The sequence below is a fragment of the Thalassophryne amazonica genome, chromosome 9 (genome assembly GCF_902500255.1).
Source record: "Thalassophryne amazonica chromosome 9, fThaAma1.1, whole genome shotgun sequence".
NCBI classification, from domain to species: Eukaryota; Metazoa; Chordata; class Actinopteri; order Batrachoidiformes; family Batrachoididae; genus Thalassophryne; species Thalassophryne amazonica.
The window spans coordinates 16,272,400-16,290,082 of record NC_047111.1 but is presented as its reverse complement, the minus strand read 5'-3'; the positions used below and the strand labels follow the sequence as shown (position 1 = coordinate 16,290,082).

Genomic DNA, 17,683 nt, shown 5'->3' with positions numbered 1-17,683 from the left:
TTTTGCTAAAGCTTATAGTTAGGGCTGGATCAGGTGACCCTGAACCATCCCTTAGTTATGCTGCTATAGACGTAGACTGCTGGGGGGTTCCCATGATGCACTGTTTCTTTCTCTTTTTGCTCTGTATGCACCACTCTGCATTTAATCATTAGTGATCGATCTCTGCTCCCCTCCACAGCATGTCTTTTTCCTGGTTCTCTCCCTCAGCCCCAACCAGTCCCAGCAGAAGACTGCCCCTCCCTGAGCCTGGTTCTGCTGGAGGTTTCTTCCTGTTAAAAGGGAGTTTTTCCTTCCCACTGTAGCCAAGTGCTTGCTCACAGGGGGTCGTTTTGACCGTTGGGGTTTTACATAATTATTGTATGGCCTTGCCTTACAATATAAAGCGCCTTGGGGCAACTGTTTGTTGTGATTTGGCGCTATATAAAAAAAAATTGATTGATTGATTGATTGATTGATTGATTGATCCTACAGGGACGGAGGAGGAACAAATAGGGACTGGAAGCAACATCCTGCAGAGACGGAACTGGACCAAATAGGGACCGTAAGTAACATCCTGCAGGGACGGAGCTGGAACAAATTGGGACTGGAAGCAACATCCTGCAGGGATGGAGCTGGATCAAATAGGGGCCGGAAGTAACATCCTGCAGGGCAGAGCTGGATCAAATAGGGACCGGAAGTAACATCCTGCAGAAACTAACAAACCAGACCCTGTTTGACTCTGCTAAACATGAAGTAGTCAAACATGTTTTTGGCACCACTTAAAGGGCCAGTGATAATATACCATGGCCTACACAAATTGTATGGTGGCCATGTTGTGTCAGCTATAGCCAGGTAAAGGCCCGGTCCCACTGGCATTTAGGAAGATTTGTGTATGGACTGTGCACAAAATTGATCATATTTGCTAAACGGCCGCAATAGCCGTGAAACATGCTTGTATAAGTTGGCCGACATCTGCACACGTCCACAATTATCCGCAGAGGCACGTTTGTCCATTGCCAGGATTTTTGAGCTGCACAAAACTTTGGTTGCGGATTACATCCGCCTTACATACTCAATACATACTGACGCTATGCACTGTATATCTGCTGATATCCACAACTGACTGGGATTTGCGGCTTGGCAGCGTACTGGGACAGTGTGTAAAACGGATATATTGCGTGCCTGTCACGTCCACATCGTGGACTAAAATAAGTTGAAGCGAATGCATACAGACTGGCTACGGATAAAGCGTTTATATTACGTCTGCTTTGCAGACAATCTGTGAATGCATAACAAACATGTCACGTAAACCCAAAGTACTATATGTGGCAGAAGTTGACATACGTGCCAGTCAGTGCCAGTGCAGCTGTGGAGACGTCCGATGTAATAGCTGCTGCCATCCAACAGCATACTGTAAATCCCCAGCTGCAGAGACGTCAGCCGTGGATCTCGGTTCCCTTTCAGGACTTTTATTTAACACCAACAAAAGGAAGAGTTGCTGTTACAGCCGCAACTCACGCTCTTTATTCATGACTCTCTCAAAAAAGAACACTGTCTCACAACCCCAAGCGGCTTCCCCCCTCCTGCTCCCCAAACTCATGAACAGTTAACCCTTGCATAACAACATGAACATCAACTCTATGATCATTACAATACCAATCAACTTGTTCAAGTCAAGCAATTGCTCCAGAGGCTGTGGTGTTGGTGTGAATAGTGATGCTGAAAGGGCCGAGTGCACTTCTTTTATGACCACAATGCAGATGCTGCACACCCGCAACACGTGCACAATGCATTCACAACACATCCATAATACTGCCGTGATAATCACAATGCGTCCGATCTGTTTCCTCAATACTGTTGTGTGTTGGGGGGTTTGGCTGGATGGTTTTGTGTTGTTTTCTTTTCTTTGCTCTCCAGGTGGTATGCAATCTGGTTTGTGTCTGTGGAGAAGGTGCTGGTAGAAGAATCCTTCACCCTCATCAACATTATTGGCTGCACTTGTGGAGGATGTCCACGTGCAGGCATAATGACTCGCAGCACCTGTGGATGATGCTCACGTGCAGACTTAAGGACTTTCAGCTGAAGCAGATAATTAGATGGCATTCTGCATTTAAGCCATGAGTGGTTCAAGCAGAATTGCCGGGAACTCGACCTTGTGACGTTCGTTTGTGAGACGCTGAGGACCGCGCCTGGGTTTGACACATTGTGCCTGTGAAGGAGGACGGGTGAGGGACACATGCTGTCAGCACACATCAGAGGTGATTGATTGTCTGAATAAGTGTTAATAGTAATTTGGTATTTTGTTACGCAGTATATTTGAACATTGATGAGAATTGTGCAGCTCGCTTCTCACGGCCGTGGCGTGCGGACTGATGATCCTCCACCTGTTGTGAGAAGCTGCTCATTTACATAAAGCTTAAAGTCAGACCTGAATGTGTTGCTGATAGCGTGTGCCTTTGAAGGATATTAGTTGTAGCTGTTGACTTACCTCACCTCTTCTATCCTTCACAGAGTCAGTTTGTCGTGTCCACCTGGGGGGTGTTTGGCGGTGAATTTGAGTCCAGAAGTGCCGGGCTTCGATCCCTTTGGGCGCTGGAGAGCATGCCGTCCTTCACCTCGCCAGACAACCGCACATTTATGTTGTACACAATTATTGCACAGAAAGGGAAATAAATGTTTTGTTTTTGGAACCGCTTTCTGGTTATTTAGCGCTGGGTTCAGTCAGACGCAGGTCCGCTCCTCAACCCGCGTCGGCACATAACAAATACATGCATTATGCATCCGTGATTGTTCGTCATATATTCACTATACGTTATTAATATATCCATATTATTATTAATATATTTGTCATTTTTGGCCACTTTTGTTGTGGATGACAACGAACGCCTGTAATTTGTATACTCAATTTATGCACAATTAATCCTCTCCCCAGTGAGACAGGGCCCTAAGAGTCAAAATTTAAGACTGGAGTACACAGTGTGTATTTGCCAGAGACTCGACCTTGTGACCAGACGGGTGAGATCGTCGTCTCTAGAGCCATCTCCCATCAGTGGATGCAGAGAACGTCCAGGTTTGATGCATGGTCTGTGAAAGAGGAGGGGGTGAGGTCTCACGCTCGTCAGCACACTTCCTGAGGTACGTTTGGTTTTGTGACTAACATTTATACAGTCAGTAAATGTGGTGTCCCTCACACCTTATTATATTGAGCTGTATGTTAGTCGTTTAAATCAGCTTCCACTGCAGTAGAGTTTTGTGAACAGGGTGTTCTATGCCTGCAGGGTGGGAAGCTGATTTGCAATTAAGCCAGGAAGTGTTTGCTGTTTGTACACCTTTGAGTGGTCTCTCTGTGTGTTGAGTGTGGACTCACATAATGATTTCTTCTTTCACAGACTCGGTTTGTCGCGGCCACCTGGGGGGTGTCGGCGGGGTCCTTGGGTCCGAACAGTTTTCTGGCTCCGGACCGTTAGCGCTGCTGGGAGCGCACCGCAATCCACCACGCCAGACCATGCACTCTTTTGTTGTTTTCGTATCACTTCACTGTTATGTTTATTAAACTCTGTTATCCTTTGTACCGTGCTCTACGCTGGTCGATTCTCCGGGCTGCGTCCGACACATAACAGTAGTCTCTGGCCAAACATCACGGACCCAGCGGTAGCAGAGACGGTACCGCGCCGGGAAGGTGGCAGCAGACGTTCAGAAGTTATCCGGATCAGTTGCGGGTGCTCTCCGCCCGGATGGTGCGTGTTTGAGAACCCATTACTGAATACTGATTCGTGCTCTCTTGCAGCCGTGTTTCCTGTGTTTGTGCCTTATCCGTGGGTCGTGGTGGAGTGTGACTGGTGACGGCTTCGCGTCACGCTCCGACCGGATAAGAGGTTTAAACGGGAGCTGCAAGAGTGTGTCTGTAATGGGTGAACGCGCACGGCGGAGCTCTGTGGCACGGGTCGCTGAGCTTCCTGTGTTACAGTTGTAGCCTTGTTTCCCCGGGTAAAGATAGCTACTGTGTCTGTTGTTTAGCTCCAGCGTCATTTAGATGAGCACATTTTTGGTTGTGTGGTACACACAGCTGCTCACAGGAAAAGCAGCATGAATTATTTTCTGTCACCAAAGGGGGTTTTTCATTTTTAGCACTCTGGCTCCCTCTGTTGGTGACTAAGTCACATTACCGTTAAGCTCTTAAGTTGGAACAGGTGTGTTCCATTTGTTTGAGCTTAACGGTATACGTCACTTATTTGTTTTGTGTTAGTTCATTTTGTGTGGGTGTTTTTTGAGTTGGTTTTTGTGTGGGATTTTTTACACTATTAGTGTCTGGGGTCGTGACCCTGCAGTTCTGTTTGGAGCATGAAAAGGACCCAAATAACTGTTTGTTAGTCTTTCTTTTTATTTCTTTTAGTTTCACCTCCCAGGGTTTGATGGGACGGTCCCCTGGGGGGTGATGGGGGGGGGGTAATTGGGTTGTTTTTTCTTTTTTCTTTTTTTTTGTTTTTTTTTTGTTATGCCCTCTCTTCTCCTCTGACTCCAGCTGGGTGAGCCGTAGAGTCGGCGTTGCTGGAGTGGTGCAGTTTGGTTATGCTGGGCGTTTCCCAGGTAACCTCTGCACCTGGGGGGGGGGGGGGGGGGGGGGGGGGGGGTGTTTTTGTTTGTTGATTCCCTGTTCCACCTCCGGCTTCAGCGAGCCTTTGAGCCGTCTGCCATCGGCGTGGCTGAGGTTTGGGGCAGTGGGATATACCCGCAGCTGGTGGCTGGTTTGGAAGTCGGAAGAGTGGCGCCGTTTTGTGCCGTCTGCCATAACCGCTGTTCCACTCCTCCCGGTTGGCTTCTGGGGTATAGTCACGGTTGGTGACGCTGGACGTGCTTCCAGTTTCCACTGCGCCAAGGGGGTGGGGTTGGGGTTGTTTTGTTTGTATGTTTTTTTTTTTCTCCTTTTGTTTTTCCCCCCAGTTTCCACCCTCAGGGTGTGACTGTGGTGTCCTCTGGGGGGGAAAGGGCTGTGGGTCCATCTAGCCATAGACGGCCGGGGCTGGGTCCGTTGGTCATGAGGGGAGGCGTCTCCTGGGGTTGATGGAATGGTCCTCTGGGAGGCGCTGGGAGTCCCCGTGGGTGACGTTGGATCCCAGAGGGACCTCGGCTGTGGTTATTACTCCTGGAGCTGGCGGGATGTCCTCTGGGGGGTGTTGGTCCCTACATGTCGTTGGGGGGGGTGTTAGCATTTTTATTTGCAAGCTTAAGTTTGGGTTGTTTTTCTTTTCTCCCCTTCCCCGGGGTTTGATGGAACGGTCCTCTGGGGGGGGGGGGGGGGGTGTTAGCATTGTTATTTGCGAGCTTAAGTTTGGGTTGTTTTTCTTTTCTCCCCTTCCCGGGGTTTGATGGGTCGGTCCTCTGGGGAGGGGGGGGGGGGGGTGGTTTGGTTGTTTGTGTTTGTCTTTTTTGTTTTATGACTAATTAGACTGTGAACATGGTTGGACAAAGGCTGACCGCACAGGTTTAAGAACTCCTGGCCACACCTGTGCTAAGTGACTGACAGAAACAAAGGCAAAGATGCAGCCAGAGGAGAAGACATCAACCGTTCTGTTAAATGAAGATTCTGTTGGAAGATGAATGCAGAGACGGTTTCCAGCCATGGTCCCTGGAGGGGGGTGTTTCTCCTGGGCCAGGTTTGTGTGGTCGCTGGAAGGCTTCCCGTGAGGGTGGGGTGCTGTTGTGGCTGGCGTGCCTGGTTGGCTTTTGTGTGTCTTCTGTTACTGTCTTTTGGTTTTCCTCCCAGGTGGTGCGCATTTGGGACTGAGTGGCTGTGTGGCTGAGATATCAGGACCTCACCCTGATCACCTGCGGCTCGTCAGGACTCACAGCTGTGGTGCATCTACATGGATTGGAACATGGTGGCATTTAAGACTGGAGTACACAGTGTGTATTTGCCAGAGACTCGACCTTGTGACCAGACGGGTGAGATCGTCGTCTCTAGAGCCATCTCCCATCAGTGGATGCAGAGAACGTCCAGGTTTGATGCATGGTCTGTGAAAGAGGAGGGGGTGAGGTCTCACGCTCGTCAGCACACTTCCTGAGGTACGTTTGGTTTTGTGACTAACATTTATACAGTCAGTAAATGTGGTGTCCCTCACACCTTATTATATTGAGCTGTATGTTAGTCGTTTAAATCAGCTTCCACTGCAGTGGAGTTTTGTGAACAGGGTGTTCCATGCCTGCAGGGTGGGAAGCTGATTTGCAATTAAGCCAGGAAGTGTTTGCTGTTTGTACACCTTTGAGTGGTCTCTCTGTGTGTTGAGTGTGGACTCGCAATCCACCACGCCAGACCATGCACTCTTTTGTTGTTTTCGTATCACTTCACTGTTATGTTTATTAAACTCTGTTAGCCTTTGTACCGTGCTCTGCTTATTTCATACTGGGTCCTTCAAACGCTGGTCGGTTCTCCGGGCTGCGTCCGACACATAACACATACTGAAAAACATACCACATTATTTATGTGATCACAAAGATTCCAAAAAAGGTATAGTTTGGACTATCTATGAATTAATGTTTGGAGTTATGGGGCAAAAAATAGCAAAAAAAAAAAAAGAAAAAAAAAAGAAAAAAAAAGTGTTTTCACTTTTTTCAGTTTGTACATGGATCAAAAGTTAAACCTGCTGCATTTGTGAAAAAAAAATCATGCAAAATTATTGGTTGAGCTAATTATTGGTTCTAAAATGGAATAATTTGTACCTTCTATTGTGTTTTGTTTTGCGTTACAGCGTAACAAACATATGTCACAGAATCCAGCGGATGTCGACCTTATTTGACTTTTATATTCAGCTCAGTCAGAACTATTCCAGTTTTAATCCTATTAACTCTGTTCAAAACTGCCACAAAGTCATCCAAGACTAACCCAAGAGACCTGGTACCAAAGACATCCAGTCCTCAACTTAGGTCACTGGTTAGAGTAAAAGTATTACAACCGTACAGTAAAACAGGAAGCCCCAGGGTCCTAAAGAATCACGATTCATTCTCTTAATGAGGCACAAAACACCTCAGTGGAAACTCGCTGCCTGACTTTTGCCGCATTTGTGTTAAATGGTCTCAAAGTTTAAGTGTCAAACCTCAGTGAGGAGCCAAGTAAGGAAAGAACAAACACGCAGACATGGCGTCATGTGATGTCACCGCTCGCTGTAAAGCGTCCAGTCCATCAGACAGTGTGTGTGAGTCACAGTGTTTCCGCTCCGCTGCAGCTGACGTTTTAAATCCAAATCTGTTTCTTTGCAGGGGCGAGGCCGTCTGCTGACCACCGCAGCGTGATGTGTTCTTACCCCGGTGCCACTCACAATCTGTGCAGCTGACAAATGTGAAGTAGGTCAGTCTGTCACGTCCCTGGATGTGACAGTGCGCCGGATGAAGACTCCTGCTGATGGTGACACTGGGTTTGTCTTGTCTGTTTTGTTGCTGCAGCGTGCACTGAAACGTGCACACCTGCTTAGTATTTTGTTTTATTTAGGATTTGTGCTTTCTGCTTGTTTCCTTTCCATGCTATTTATTATTATTATTATTATTATTATTTTTTGCTGCTGTGCACTTTGCGAACACGCTGCTTCCCGTTTGTGTACGTAATGTGTTCTGATTTATATTCCCTCTCTTCATTACCTTTTGTGAGGCTCCTGCAGGAACCCGGGCCCTGCAGGGGGACTAAAATTGGTTTACGTATTTAAGCCCATATTTTATGTTCCATAAACCGAACCCTCAGTCTGTGATACGTCTTCAATTCTGCAACTCGCTGTTTCTCGCAGTGTCAAACAGAAAAATGCACACTGCTCTGAAAGCCACTCCACATGTTGACCTCAGGGATTAGAGAGCTGGCAGATGAGATCTGAAATCATATGGTTTTTCATGTCTTATGAATTTATGTTCTGTCTGCTCACTGATGCAGCACTTTGAGGAACTCAAATGTCACATGTTGGATCAATGAAAGATCAAGGAGACTTAACATGCAAATGAAAAATGACACAACACAGTTGCTAAATATTTAATGTGATCAACAAATATTAACACGGAGCCAGAGCCTGTGCTGGGTGATGTTTGTCCCTGATAACGCTCTGTTCTTTTCCACAGCAGCGCTGGGTGTATATAGAGTCCATAGAAAGGTGATTGGAGCCAATCACACTCTCTGCAGTTTTAATGACGAAGAAGAAGCAAAAATAGAAGGAAACATACAAATAGAAGAAGTAGAAGTAGAAGAAGGAGTAGACAGAGTAATAGATGTAATAGACGTAGAAGAGGCAGAAAAAAAGTAGTAGAAGAAGGTGGTTCAAGACCACCCCTGTCCATTTCTCCATTTAATGTGTTATGAAAGGCATCTGGCATAAAATCTGTGGCAATATCAACATGCAGTTCCCTCTTGGATCCAGGGTTGCCAACTTTGGAACCTTGGCTGGAATGGTAGAGAAGCTTGAATCTTCGAATGGACTGGGTTGCTTGATGCGAGGACGTTTCGCTTCAAATCCACTGGCGCCCTCTCTGTTACATAAAAGGCTATACCAGCACCGCAGAGAGGGCGCCACTGGACCTCAGTCTGCAGTTCATCTCCACCTTAAAGACACTAACCACACGTTTGAGGACAAGGAACTTAAAATCTTAGCCAGAGAGAAGAAATGGTTTGAGAGAGGGGTGAAGGAGGCATTGTATGTGAAACAGTTGAAACCCAGCCTTAACAGGGGAGGGGTCTGAGGGTACTCAGGTCAAAGCAGTTTCAGTCTTTTGTTCATGGTAATGAGTCATTCATGTCATCAGGAGAGCCGTTAAGAGAGCCATCAGTCCCATCGTTAGGAGGGACAGCTACCCTGTCATTAGGAGGGTGCTAACTAGAGCACAATAGGTGCTAATTAAAGCAACTGTTTAGTCACTAGCCTATCGCAGTCTGCCTCTCGGTAGGAGGGGTCTGGTTAATTTTAATACTCCAGCTTTTGTGGCTTCTGTTTTATTCTTCTCTACAAGGGTCAAGACAGAAGTCAGACTACCAGAGCAAGAATTTTAGCTGTGGAAGTTTCTGCGATTTGAAGCAAAACTTCCTCGCGTCAAGCAACCCAGTCCACTCGAAGATTCAAGCTTCTCTACTATGGAAACCACCTGGACAACTGAGAGCCTTCACAGAAACTTGGCTGGAATGAGACTAATTTTTGATAAACCTAACCTTAATTTTTTTTTTAAAAAGTCCTTGTTTACTAATAAAAATAATAATAGAAGGGAACCCGTTTGATTTTTATCGCCTCCACATCCATCCTCCTTCCTGTTTTCCAAATATTTCAGCAAGCTCAGGAGTGTGAGAGGCAAATAAAGAAAAGTGCTTAAAATGGCTGGGGGTCAAGATGGTCCTGGTTGGGGGGTCTGGGGAGCTTTGCCCCCAGATACTGGAGGGTTTTAGCCATGCTAATGCTCTCCAGAACCATTTTCTGCAGTGAATTTGCAAGGAATGATAGTAAGGATGGAGACAGCTGTTTATCCAACGCTTTACAAGTTGGACAAAATCTGTCTTCATGACACCAACTTCTGCTGTGTGTGTCTTCTCTCCAAAACTGGAAAGGAGGACTCAAGCCTCAAGCCAGGAGGAAGACTACACCACTGAAATTATCTAGTTTTAAAATAAAAACCTTTGAAGCCCCCAAATCCCCTTCATTTTGTATTTCACAATTTATAGCTCTGTTACATACAGTATTTTTATGATGGCACATTATAACACAAGTATATTATTAATGTCTTTAAATGAAAATATAGTCAACATTTCAAGATGCACATCGAACCTTTATTATTTAACATACATAACAGCACCTGTTTAATTGTTCAATGCAAGTGCTATGTTAAAGATTGGCCAGCAGATGTCGCCATATCAAATGCTTCAAACACTGAACCATTTCAACATATTAAAAAGCTTCGGTTTCTCCATCACAAATAATTATCAATAAAATACTTCAGTGACCACACGTTTTCAGCATGAATAGATTTACAATCATGAATACTTGCTAACTAGGACATTAAATAAAGTATGACGTGTCCTTTAAATGACCTAGTTTGCAACTAGTTGAAGTCTGTAGCCGACTGTGTCAACACACTGATTAGACTCCATCTGAAGTTATCAGACAAGAGATTATTCGGTTTGTTAAGGTATTTTATTGGCTTACTTTATCATCCAAAAAGTGGCCGACTCAGAAACAAACTTCGAAGCTTTGCTTGAACTCTGAACTCTTCACGTGCTGACGTATCTCAGCTGTGAGGTTTTCAGCAAATCAGTGATCAGAGAATACCATCAGTCAGAACATTGACAGCAGATGTTAACATCTGTTAAGAAACAACGCGTTGTGGTCTGGTCTAATCTAGTCATCAATGGAAAATTAACGGGATACGTTTTTACTCAGGCGTGACATTTCTTGTGTGTGCCTGAGATTGATGCTGAAAGCGTAAGTCTCACACCAGATGCGTGAGAGCTGGCATCCCTGCTGGATCTGCTGTGGCGACTCAAAGTGGAAAAAGGTGAAGCTGAAGGGATTAACTATGTTCCCAACGCAGAGTTATTTGTCCATCTTGTTTTTAGAATTTAAAAGTCCTTATGTTAAGTAGCAGCACAGGCTGCAGTGTGCACATGTGCTACACAGAGTTCCTGTCCGTTCTGAAACTCGTCCCCAGGAACATGCCGTGTTACAAAGTGAGTTCCCCATACAGAAAAAAAGGTCCGTAAAATACAGTATTTCCAGCTGGGTGGACTGAGACAGTGCAGATGAAGAAACGGGTAACGTGACCCAGAGTCAAATTCAAGTCTGCACACCTCCTTACCTCACTGCTCTGCCCACAGACGTAATAATCCATGAATTCAAGTTAGTATGTGTGCACAGTTTATGTAATCTATTTTTTAATTTGTGTACCCAAATTACTTAATTTGTACGGTTATATTACTTATGTAACTAGTTCATTCTGATTAAAACAAAAAACTGAATAATTTCTCACCTGGAATCACATACTTTATAATTTCAATTAACTTTTTTATGACTTAGAATCAAATTTATTAAACTCTTTGGGTGAATAATATTTGCAAATAAAGATTAACAATTTATGTTAATGCACTGGTTAAATCTCCACATAATATTTAACGTTATATATTAGGAATATTTTAATACCTTGGGCGGAGCATCAGAGCCTGGATACTCCCTCTGATCCAGCTTGTTCCAGCGCTGCATCAGTTTGATGACCATTGGGTTGCTGAAGTCGACGAGTTGGAAGCCCGTCACGTTCGCTCCACCGTGCATGAAGCGCTCCAGGTTGATGTCTTTAAAACCCTTGAGGATGAGGGAGGGATCACGGGTTTGGGCAAAACAGAAACCACATTAAAATTATTCAAAATAAGTGTTGCAGTTTTCATAAAATGGGCTGATTTTTGTTTTTGGTGTGTTGCTTTATTAAACTGCATTGTCACTTTTTTAATGCATCCTTTGTTTCATGGTATTATTTCATGGGATGGTGGCTTCTCCTACAGTCTGTGTAGGAGATGCAAGTTAAAAGAAATTAGAGACTGTAAGGTGGTGGCAGGAGAGAGTGTAGCTAGACAGCATAGGTGGTGAAAAGGAACTGGAAGAATTGGAGTGATGAGGAAAGTAGACAGGAGTTCATGCCAAGAAAGAGCACTACAGATGCAAGGTTTGCTCTGAGAATACTGATGGAGAAGTATAGAGAAGGCCAGAAGGAATTGCATTGTGTGTTTGTGGATTTAGAGACAGCTTATAACAGGGTGCCAAGAGAAGAGTTTTGGTATTGTATGAGGAAGTCTGGAGTGGCAGAGAAGTATGTGAGGGTAGTGCAGGACATGTACAAGGAGAGTGTGACAGTGGTGAGATTTACAGTAGGAATGACAGACTCATTCAGGGTGGAAGTGGGATTACACCAAGGATCAGCTCTGAGTCCTTTCTTATTTGCAATGGTGATGGACAATGGTGAAAGTAGATGAGTTTAAATACTTGGGGTCAACTGTCCAAAGTAATGGAGGGTGTGGTAGAGAGGTGAAGAAGAGAGTGCAGGCAGGGTGGAGTGGGTGGAGAAAGGTGACAGGAGGGACTTGTCACCGAAGAATATCAGCAAGAGTGAAGGAGAAAGTTTACAAGACAGTAGTGAGATAAACTATGTTGGACAGCTTAGAGATGGTGGCACAAAGAAAAAGATAGGAGGCAGAGCTGAAGATGTTATGATTCTCTTTGGGAGTGACGAGGATGGACAGGATTAGGAATGAACATATCAGAGGGACAGCTCAGGTGGGACAGTTTGGAGACAAAGTCAGAGAGGTGAGATTGAGATGGTTTGGACATGTGCAGAGGAGGGACCCAGGGTATATAGGGAGAAGGATGCTGAGGATGGAGCCACCAGGCAGGAGGAGAAGACGGAGACCAAAGAGGAGGTTTATGGATGTGCTGTGGGAAGACATGCAGGTGGTTGTTGAGACAGAGGAAGACACAGAGGACAGGGTGAGACGGAAATGATTGATCTGCTGTGGTGACCCCTAACGGGAACATCTGGAAGAAGAAGGTTTCACGGTTTGAAATCTTGTCCACACCTTGGAAAACCTTACAGGGTCTGGCGGGATGTCTAATGAATCAGAATGTTTTAGTCTTGTGGGATTTTTGAGATGTTCAAAATGGACTTTTTCCTCATCAAACCTCCTTGGCACCTGTATCACTGTCGTACACACCGTGACATCACTGGTGTGTCCTTCTGACCTTCCGGGATGGATGTCTGTGAAAACACAGACTAGACTTTTGGCAGGCGGCTGGATGATATTTGCAAACAAATCCAGGAGAAACTCCAGCGCCAGAAACTTTACATTTCCTGTTTGTGTGCCACAAAGAAAAAGATAAACGTGAGATGTCGTGTTTTCTCACCAGGTTGGCCATGATGTAATGGTAGCCTTTCACATGCTTCCCCACGCTGACAATCTGTGAGGGGACGGAGCAAAACTCACTGTTAATCTGACTGGATTAAATCACATTACAGGTTAATTCCATTAAATCACACGTGTGACACTCAAACCTGTCACATCCCTGAGGATGTCAACACGCCACTATGACACTCAAACACAAGCTGACACGCAGACGCTGTAAAACACAAAACCTGCTGAGAACCCTGAGCAGATGTGCAGTTAATCAGAGCAGTAATTGAAATGAAAAAATGCTTTGGGTTTGTCAGAAATCTCAAGTTCTTTTTTGAAGAACTCTTAAATTATCCACCCAATAAAAGGATTTCCACGAGAAAACGAACATCCTCAGTAACAGATGGTTGTTCTGAGCCACCATCGGTTCTGAGCGTGTCGCTGATGAGCAGCTACCAAGGTCCAATTACACATTCTACCCTGATCCTGGATCCGGGTCCTGTGGCCCGATGTGAGTATACATGGGATGATGACTGAGACAAATGCGGCATTAACGTCACTGATTGCCCAGCGACCTCGGAATGTGTTGGGAATCATCACACCTGTTGTTGCTGTTTGACTGAGGACTCTCCATGAGGTAAAGATGCACCATAAACTGTTCGAAGCATGACAGATGTCAGAGTGGAGATTTCCTGAATAATTCAACAATTACAGCGACAACAGGGAACAACGGTGGGATAACGAGGAGGAGGAAGGTGCACATCATATTCCGAGTGAGTCGATGCCAACATACGTCACCAGAGATCAACTTCAAAACTTCCTCATCAGCTAAAATCCTCCAAAACTGGACAAACACATGCAACATATGACACAACAGCAACAAAAACCAGAGGTCAGTGTTGATGTCATCACCTGTTCCAGCATGTTCTGCAGCCGCTCCGCCTCCAGGTCGATGACAAACTTCTTCTCCTGCCGCCGGTCCAAGTCCTCCAGCAGGCGCCGGTAACTGGCATCGTTGAAGTTTTCCACACAGATGGCGCTGACCTGCCAGTTGTTCTGCCCGGCCTTCTCCATGATGGCCTGCAGGATGGCATATCCTGACGCACACAAACAAACAAACATCACATGCATCAAAGGTGGCTGAGCAATCCCAGCTCCACTGAACACAACAAGAAATGTTGTTTTGTTTCTGTATTTTCCAGAGTATAAGATATGTGTTTGAACTAGTTTGGGAGGTCCTGGTATTTGTCAAAGGTCATATATGTATTTTGGAACCAGAACTACACATTCTTGGTTCTACACTATTCCACATTTACAGCATATGTGCAAGTCAGAAACGGTGCTGGCTCTCTATGGCAGAGGGCGGGGCTTTCTGTCAGGTTTGTGTGTGTGAAGAAGAAGAATGTCAGTGAGGAACACGGAGAGCTGTGAAGGTGGCGGATCTCCAGCACGAACAGATGTCCCCCTTTAAATGGCCCCTCCCAGTGGCCATCACAATCTGGCAACCTGACTCCCTTTGCTCCCAATTAGTGGATTAACCTGTGATCCGGCAACCTGGGTTCCCCCCACACATACATATTAGGAGGACGTTGGTGCCAAGAGGGGTTCTGCTCACAAAAACAGATGCTCATATACAAATGCATCACTTTTCATCTTGGACAAAGTCCCTGCGTCCGTCCTAACAGCTCCGGTCTGGACACAGTCTGAGGTTGAGTCCTTTTATACAGAGAGTAGTGACAACTGAGAATATGACACCATTTTGGGGCCAATTGTGCAGAACTACTGAAGCAATGCTTTCACTGTGCACAGCGACTATGTATGTATAACACAATGTCACTGCACCAACACGGGACAGGTTAGGGAGGACTTTGAATGTTAGATTTTGTCTTGGGGGGTTGATTTTTGTTGTTTATTAAAACTGTATGAAGAGGAAGGTCTGTGAGTATAAACTCAATGTCAGACTGACTGTAAAGTGATACTGGGTTTGTTTGAAACACTGAGCAGCAAATATGAAGTGAGAAGATTGATGATGGTGAATACGTGTAATCATCCACAACAGTAGTAATAATAGTTTAGGGGTGGTGGCCAAGTGGTTAATGCGCTTGGTTTCAGTTCAGAAGTTCTGGGTTCAAATCCCACCCCTGCCACATTTCTCCATGTAATGTGGAGTTGCGTCAGGAAGGGCATCCGGTGTAAAACTTGTGCCAATTCAACATGCAGATCCACCTTGGATTTGCTGTGGCGACCCCGAGTGCAAACAAGGGAGCAACCGAAGGGACTTACTAGTAGTAATAATAGTTTGGGTTCTGTCCTGATGCCTGGAGAGAATGTGAACATATGACTTGTAACAAAGTCGCACTTAAAATGATTTAACTGCTTTGATTAACTGGATACGAGGAGCTTTAAAAATACACCTTTAAAAACTCGTAAAATTTACTTTTTAAAGAAAAAACTAAGGCAATAAAGTCAAACATGCAAACATAACACAATGACACACACACACACACACACACACACACACACACACAAACTTAAATAAAAATGATGATGTCAGCTTTCATCCCACACGGCTGACTTTATTTTCCCAAATTTTTCGTCTGTTGGGATCTGGAGGGAATCTGTACATCTTGAACCCCTTGTCATGTCTGTTTGTGCATCTGAATGCACAACAACCTGGCATTTTCAGCAAACAATTAAATAAATAAATAAACTGGATATACACACAGATAGCTTAACAGTAAATGCAAATTTGGCCCCAAGAGTGCACCATGAGTGACGTGACCATTTTTTCCCCCCACTCGTCATGTCGCTACTCTTTGTATGAAGGGGGTCACAGAAAAGGAGCAAATTCACATCCTCGAAATATGTGACAAAGCGAAAACCTTGAGACCAGCGGTTTAAAAAAACAGAGCTCCACGAGTGAAGTAGTTCAACTGAGTCCTCAAACTCCTCATCAGGAATCCAAAAACAATCCCAGGCCAGATATATGGAAAATTCCTTTACTCATTACTAGATCCACTTCACCTACCCGGTCTTGTCCTATTCATAATTCCAGTTACTAACAGTAAGTTAGCCTCAGGCTAACAAACACGTTAGCCTGAGGCTAACTTATCGTGAATGTGTTTGAGAAAATTTCACATCTTGGTGTTTTGTACAACAGCCGTCGTTGTTTAAGTGGTATGTTGGGTTTATATTGATCGACTGATTGATTTGACGTTGACAAGCAGATGGCGAGGGGCAGAATTCAAAGGTCACACAAAGCACCAGCTGTGACGACCTAATAAATAAATTTAATAAACATTGGTATTACAGTAAACACTGATGCTAACCGGCCCGCGTAACTAGACTCATCGCACTTTGTCCTTCTGTCTTCATGACTGTTTCCTCCTTCGTTTCCTTTTCTTCAAGAAGTTTAAGATTTCCTACAAAATTCACTCTTGTCTCTTATTCTTTGGATTCCTTTCCTCTCATTTCCTAATCCATGTTCTTTTTTTCATGACCCTTTTTGTTTCCTTTCTTCCTCCTTTCCTCTCCTATGTCCTTCTCTCGTTTTCATTATATTTCTCCAAAATCCTCAATTTGTCATTTTTTTCTCTCCTACCCTCCTGTTCCCTCTTCATTCTTGTTTTCTTTGCACTTACCTTCTTTCCTTGTTTCGTTTATTGTTTCATTTCCTATTTTATCCCTCTCCTTGGTTCCTCTGATCCTCTAATTTCCTCTCTTCTTATTTCATCTCCTTTCCTCATTCCTCTTCACTCCTCATTTCCTCTAATCTTCTAATTTCTTCCCTCCTTGATTCCTTTCCCCATCCCTCCTCGTGCTTCCTCATTTTGCCCATTTTATTCTGTATTTTTTTTTTCCTTTCCGTGTGTCAACATGTTTTATGTGTCTATTTTGGAAAAGCCTACAGGTTCCAGCGGCGGCTTTGATTCTACAAACTTCCCATGATGCTTCAGTGCAGGGAATCAGGCTCATTGACGAGATCGGCCATGCGTGCTGTCGCTCGGCATCAGATTCGATGCTGGCCCTGTGCCTCAACAAATCGGGACGCCAAAGTCCTTTCTGAAGAATTTGTGACATTCAGCCAAAAAGTCAGAAGAGACACTTTTCCAGAACTTTCCTGCAGGAAGATGAAGCGTGGTTTGAAGTGTCTGAGGTCAGGCTCATTTTCTGTTGATGCTTTTCCAGCTCCCTCAGCTTTTCATGGAGGGTGAAAAATGCTGGCGGGCAGCGTTTTCATTAAACGCGCTGCCAGGCAGCAAACACATTTCAGCTAATCAGCTAAAGGTGGATAAAATTAGAAATGACCACCAGGAGGACAAAAAATAAATAAATAAAAATAACAGGAAGGCTGAGTGAAGAAGAAACTAAATAATCAGTTCATCATAATTAACACTCATCAGGGAGAAACGTTACATCCATCACAGCTGATGTTCTGCTGACAAACATGGGATGAATTAGTCAGGTTTTTTTTTTTTTTTTTTTTTTTGGACTTTAACAGGATCTAGAGTTCCGTCTTCGCCTTCCGCCACAGCTGGTCGTGATTTTCAAAGCCGATTCGCTTTACGTGTCACGTCGTTGTCAGTCGCTGTTACTCGCTGTGACTGTGACTGCGGCAGATCAGCAGCCGTCAGCTTGTTTTCAGCACCGCGGACAGCTCCCAGTCAAACTGCAGCACTTTGCTTCAGTTTCTGTCGCCTGTCAGACGCACGTCTCCACTCGGATCTGATCGCGTTCATTTGATTCTGATCGCTGTCTAAATCCTGTCACACAGGTGACAGCACGGGACTGATTTCAGGTCAGCAAACGGAGTGACTGCGG

At 44.9% G+C, this 17,683-nt stretch overlaps 1 protein-coding gene across 4 annotated transcripts in view; it reads right to left on the bottom strand.

Annotated features, from left to right (window-relative positions):
- The window catches only part of gria4b (glutamate receptor, ionotropic, AMPA 4b), a 263,186-nt gene that overhangs the window by 151,760 nt on the left and 93,743 nt on the right, over nt 1-17,683 (bottom strand). For all 4 annotated transcript variants that reach the window (XM_034177668.1, XM_034177666.1, XM_034177669.1 and 1 more), the window contains exons 4-6: nt 13,775-13,959; nt 12,876-12,929; nt 11,127-11,285 (exon numbers count right to left, since the gene is read on the bottom strand). In XM_034177668.1, coding sequence (XP_034033559.1) covers nt 11,127-11,285; nt 12,876-12,929; nt 13,775-13,959 — 398 coding nt within the window. The remainder of the gene's footprint in view (nt 1-11,126; nt 11,286-12,875; nt 12,930-13,774; nt 13,960-17,683) is intronic.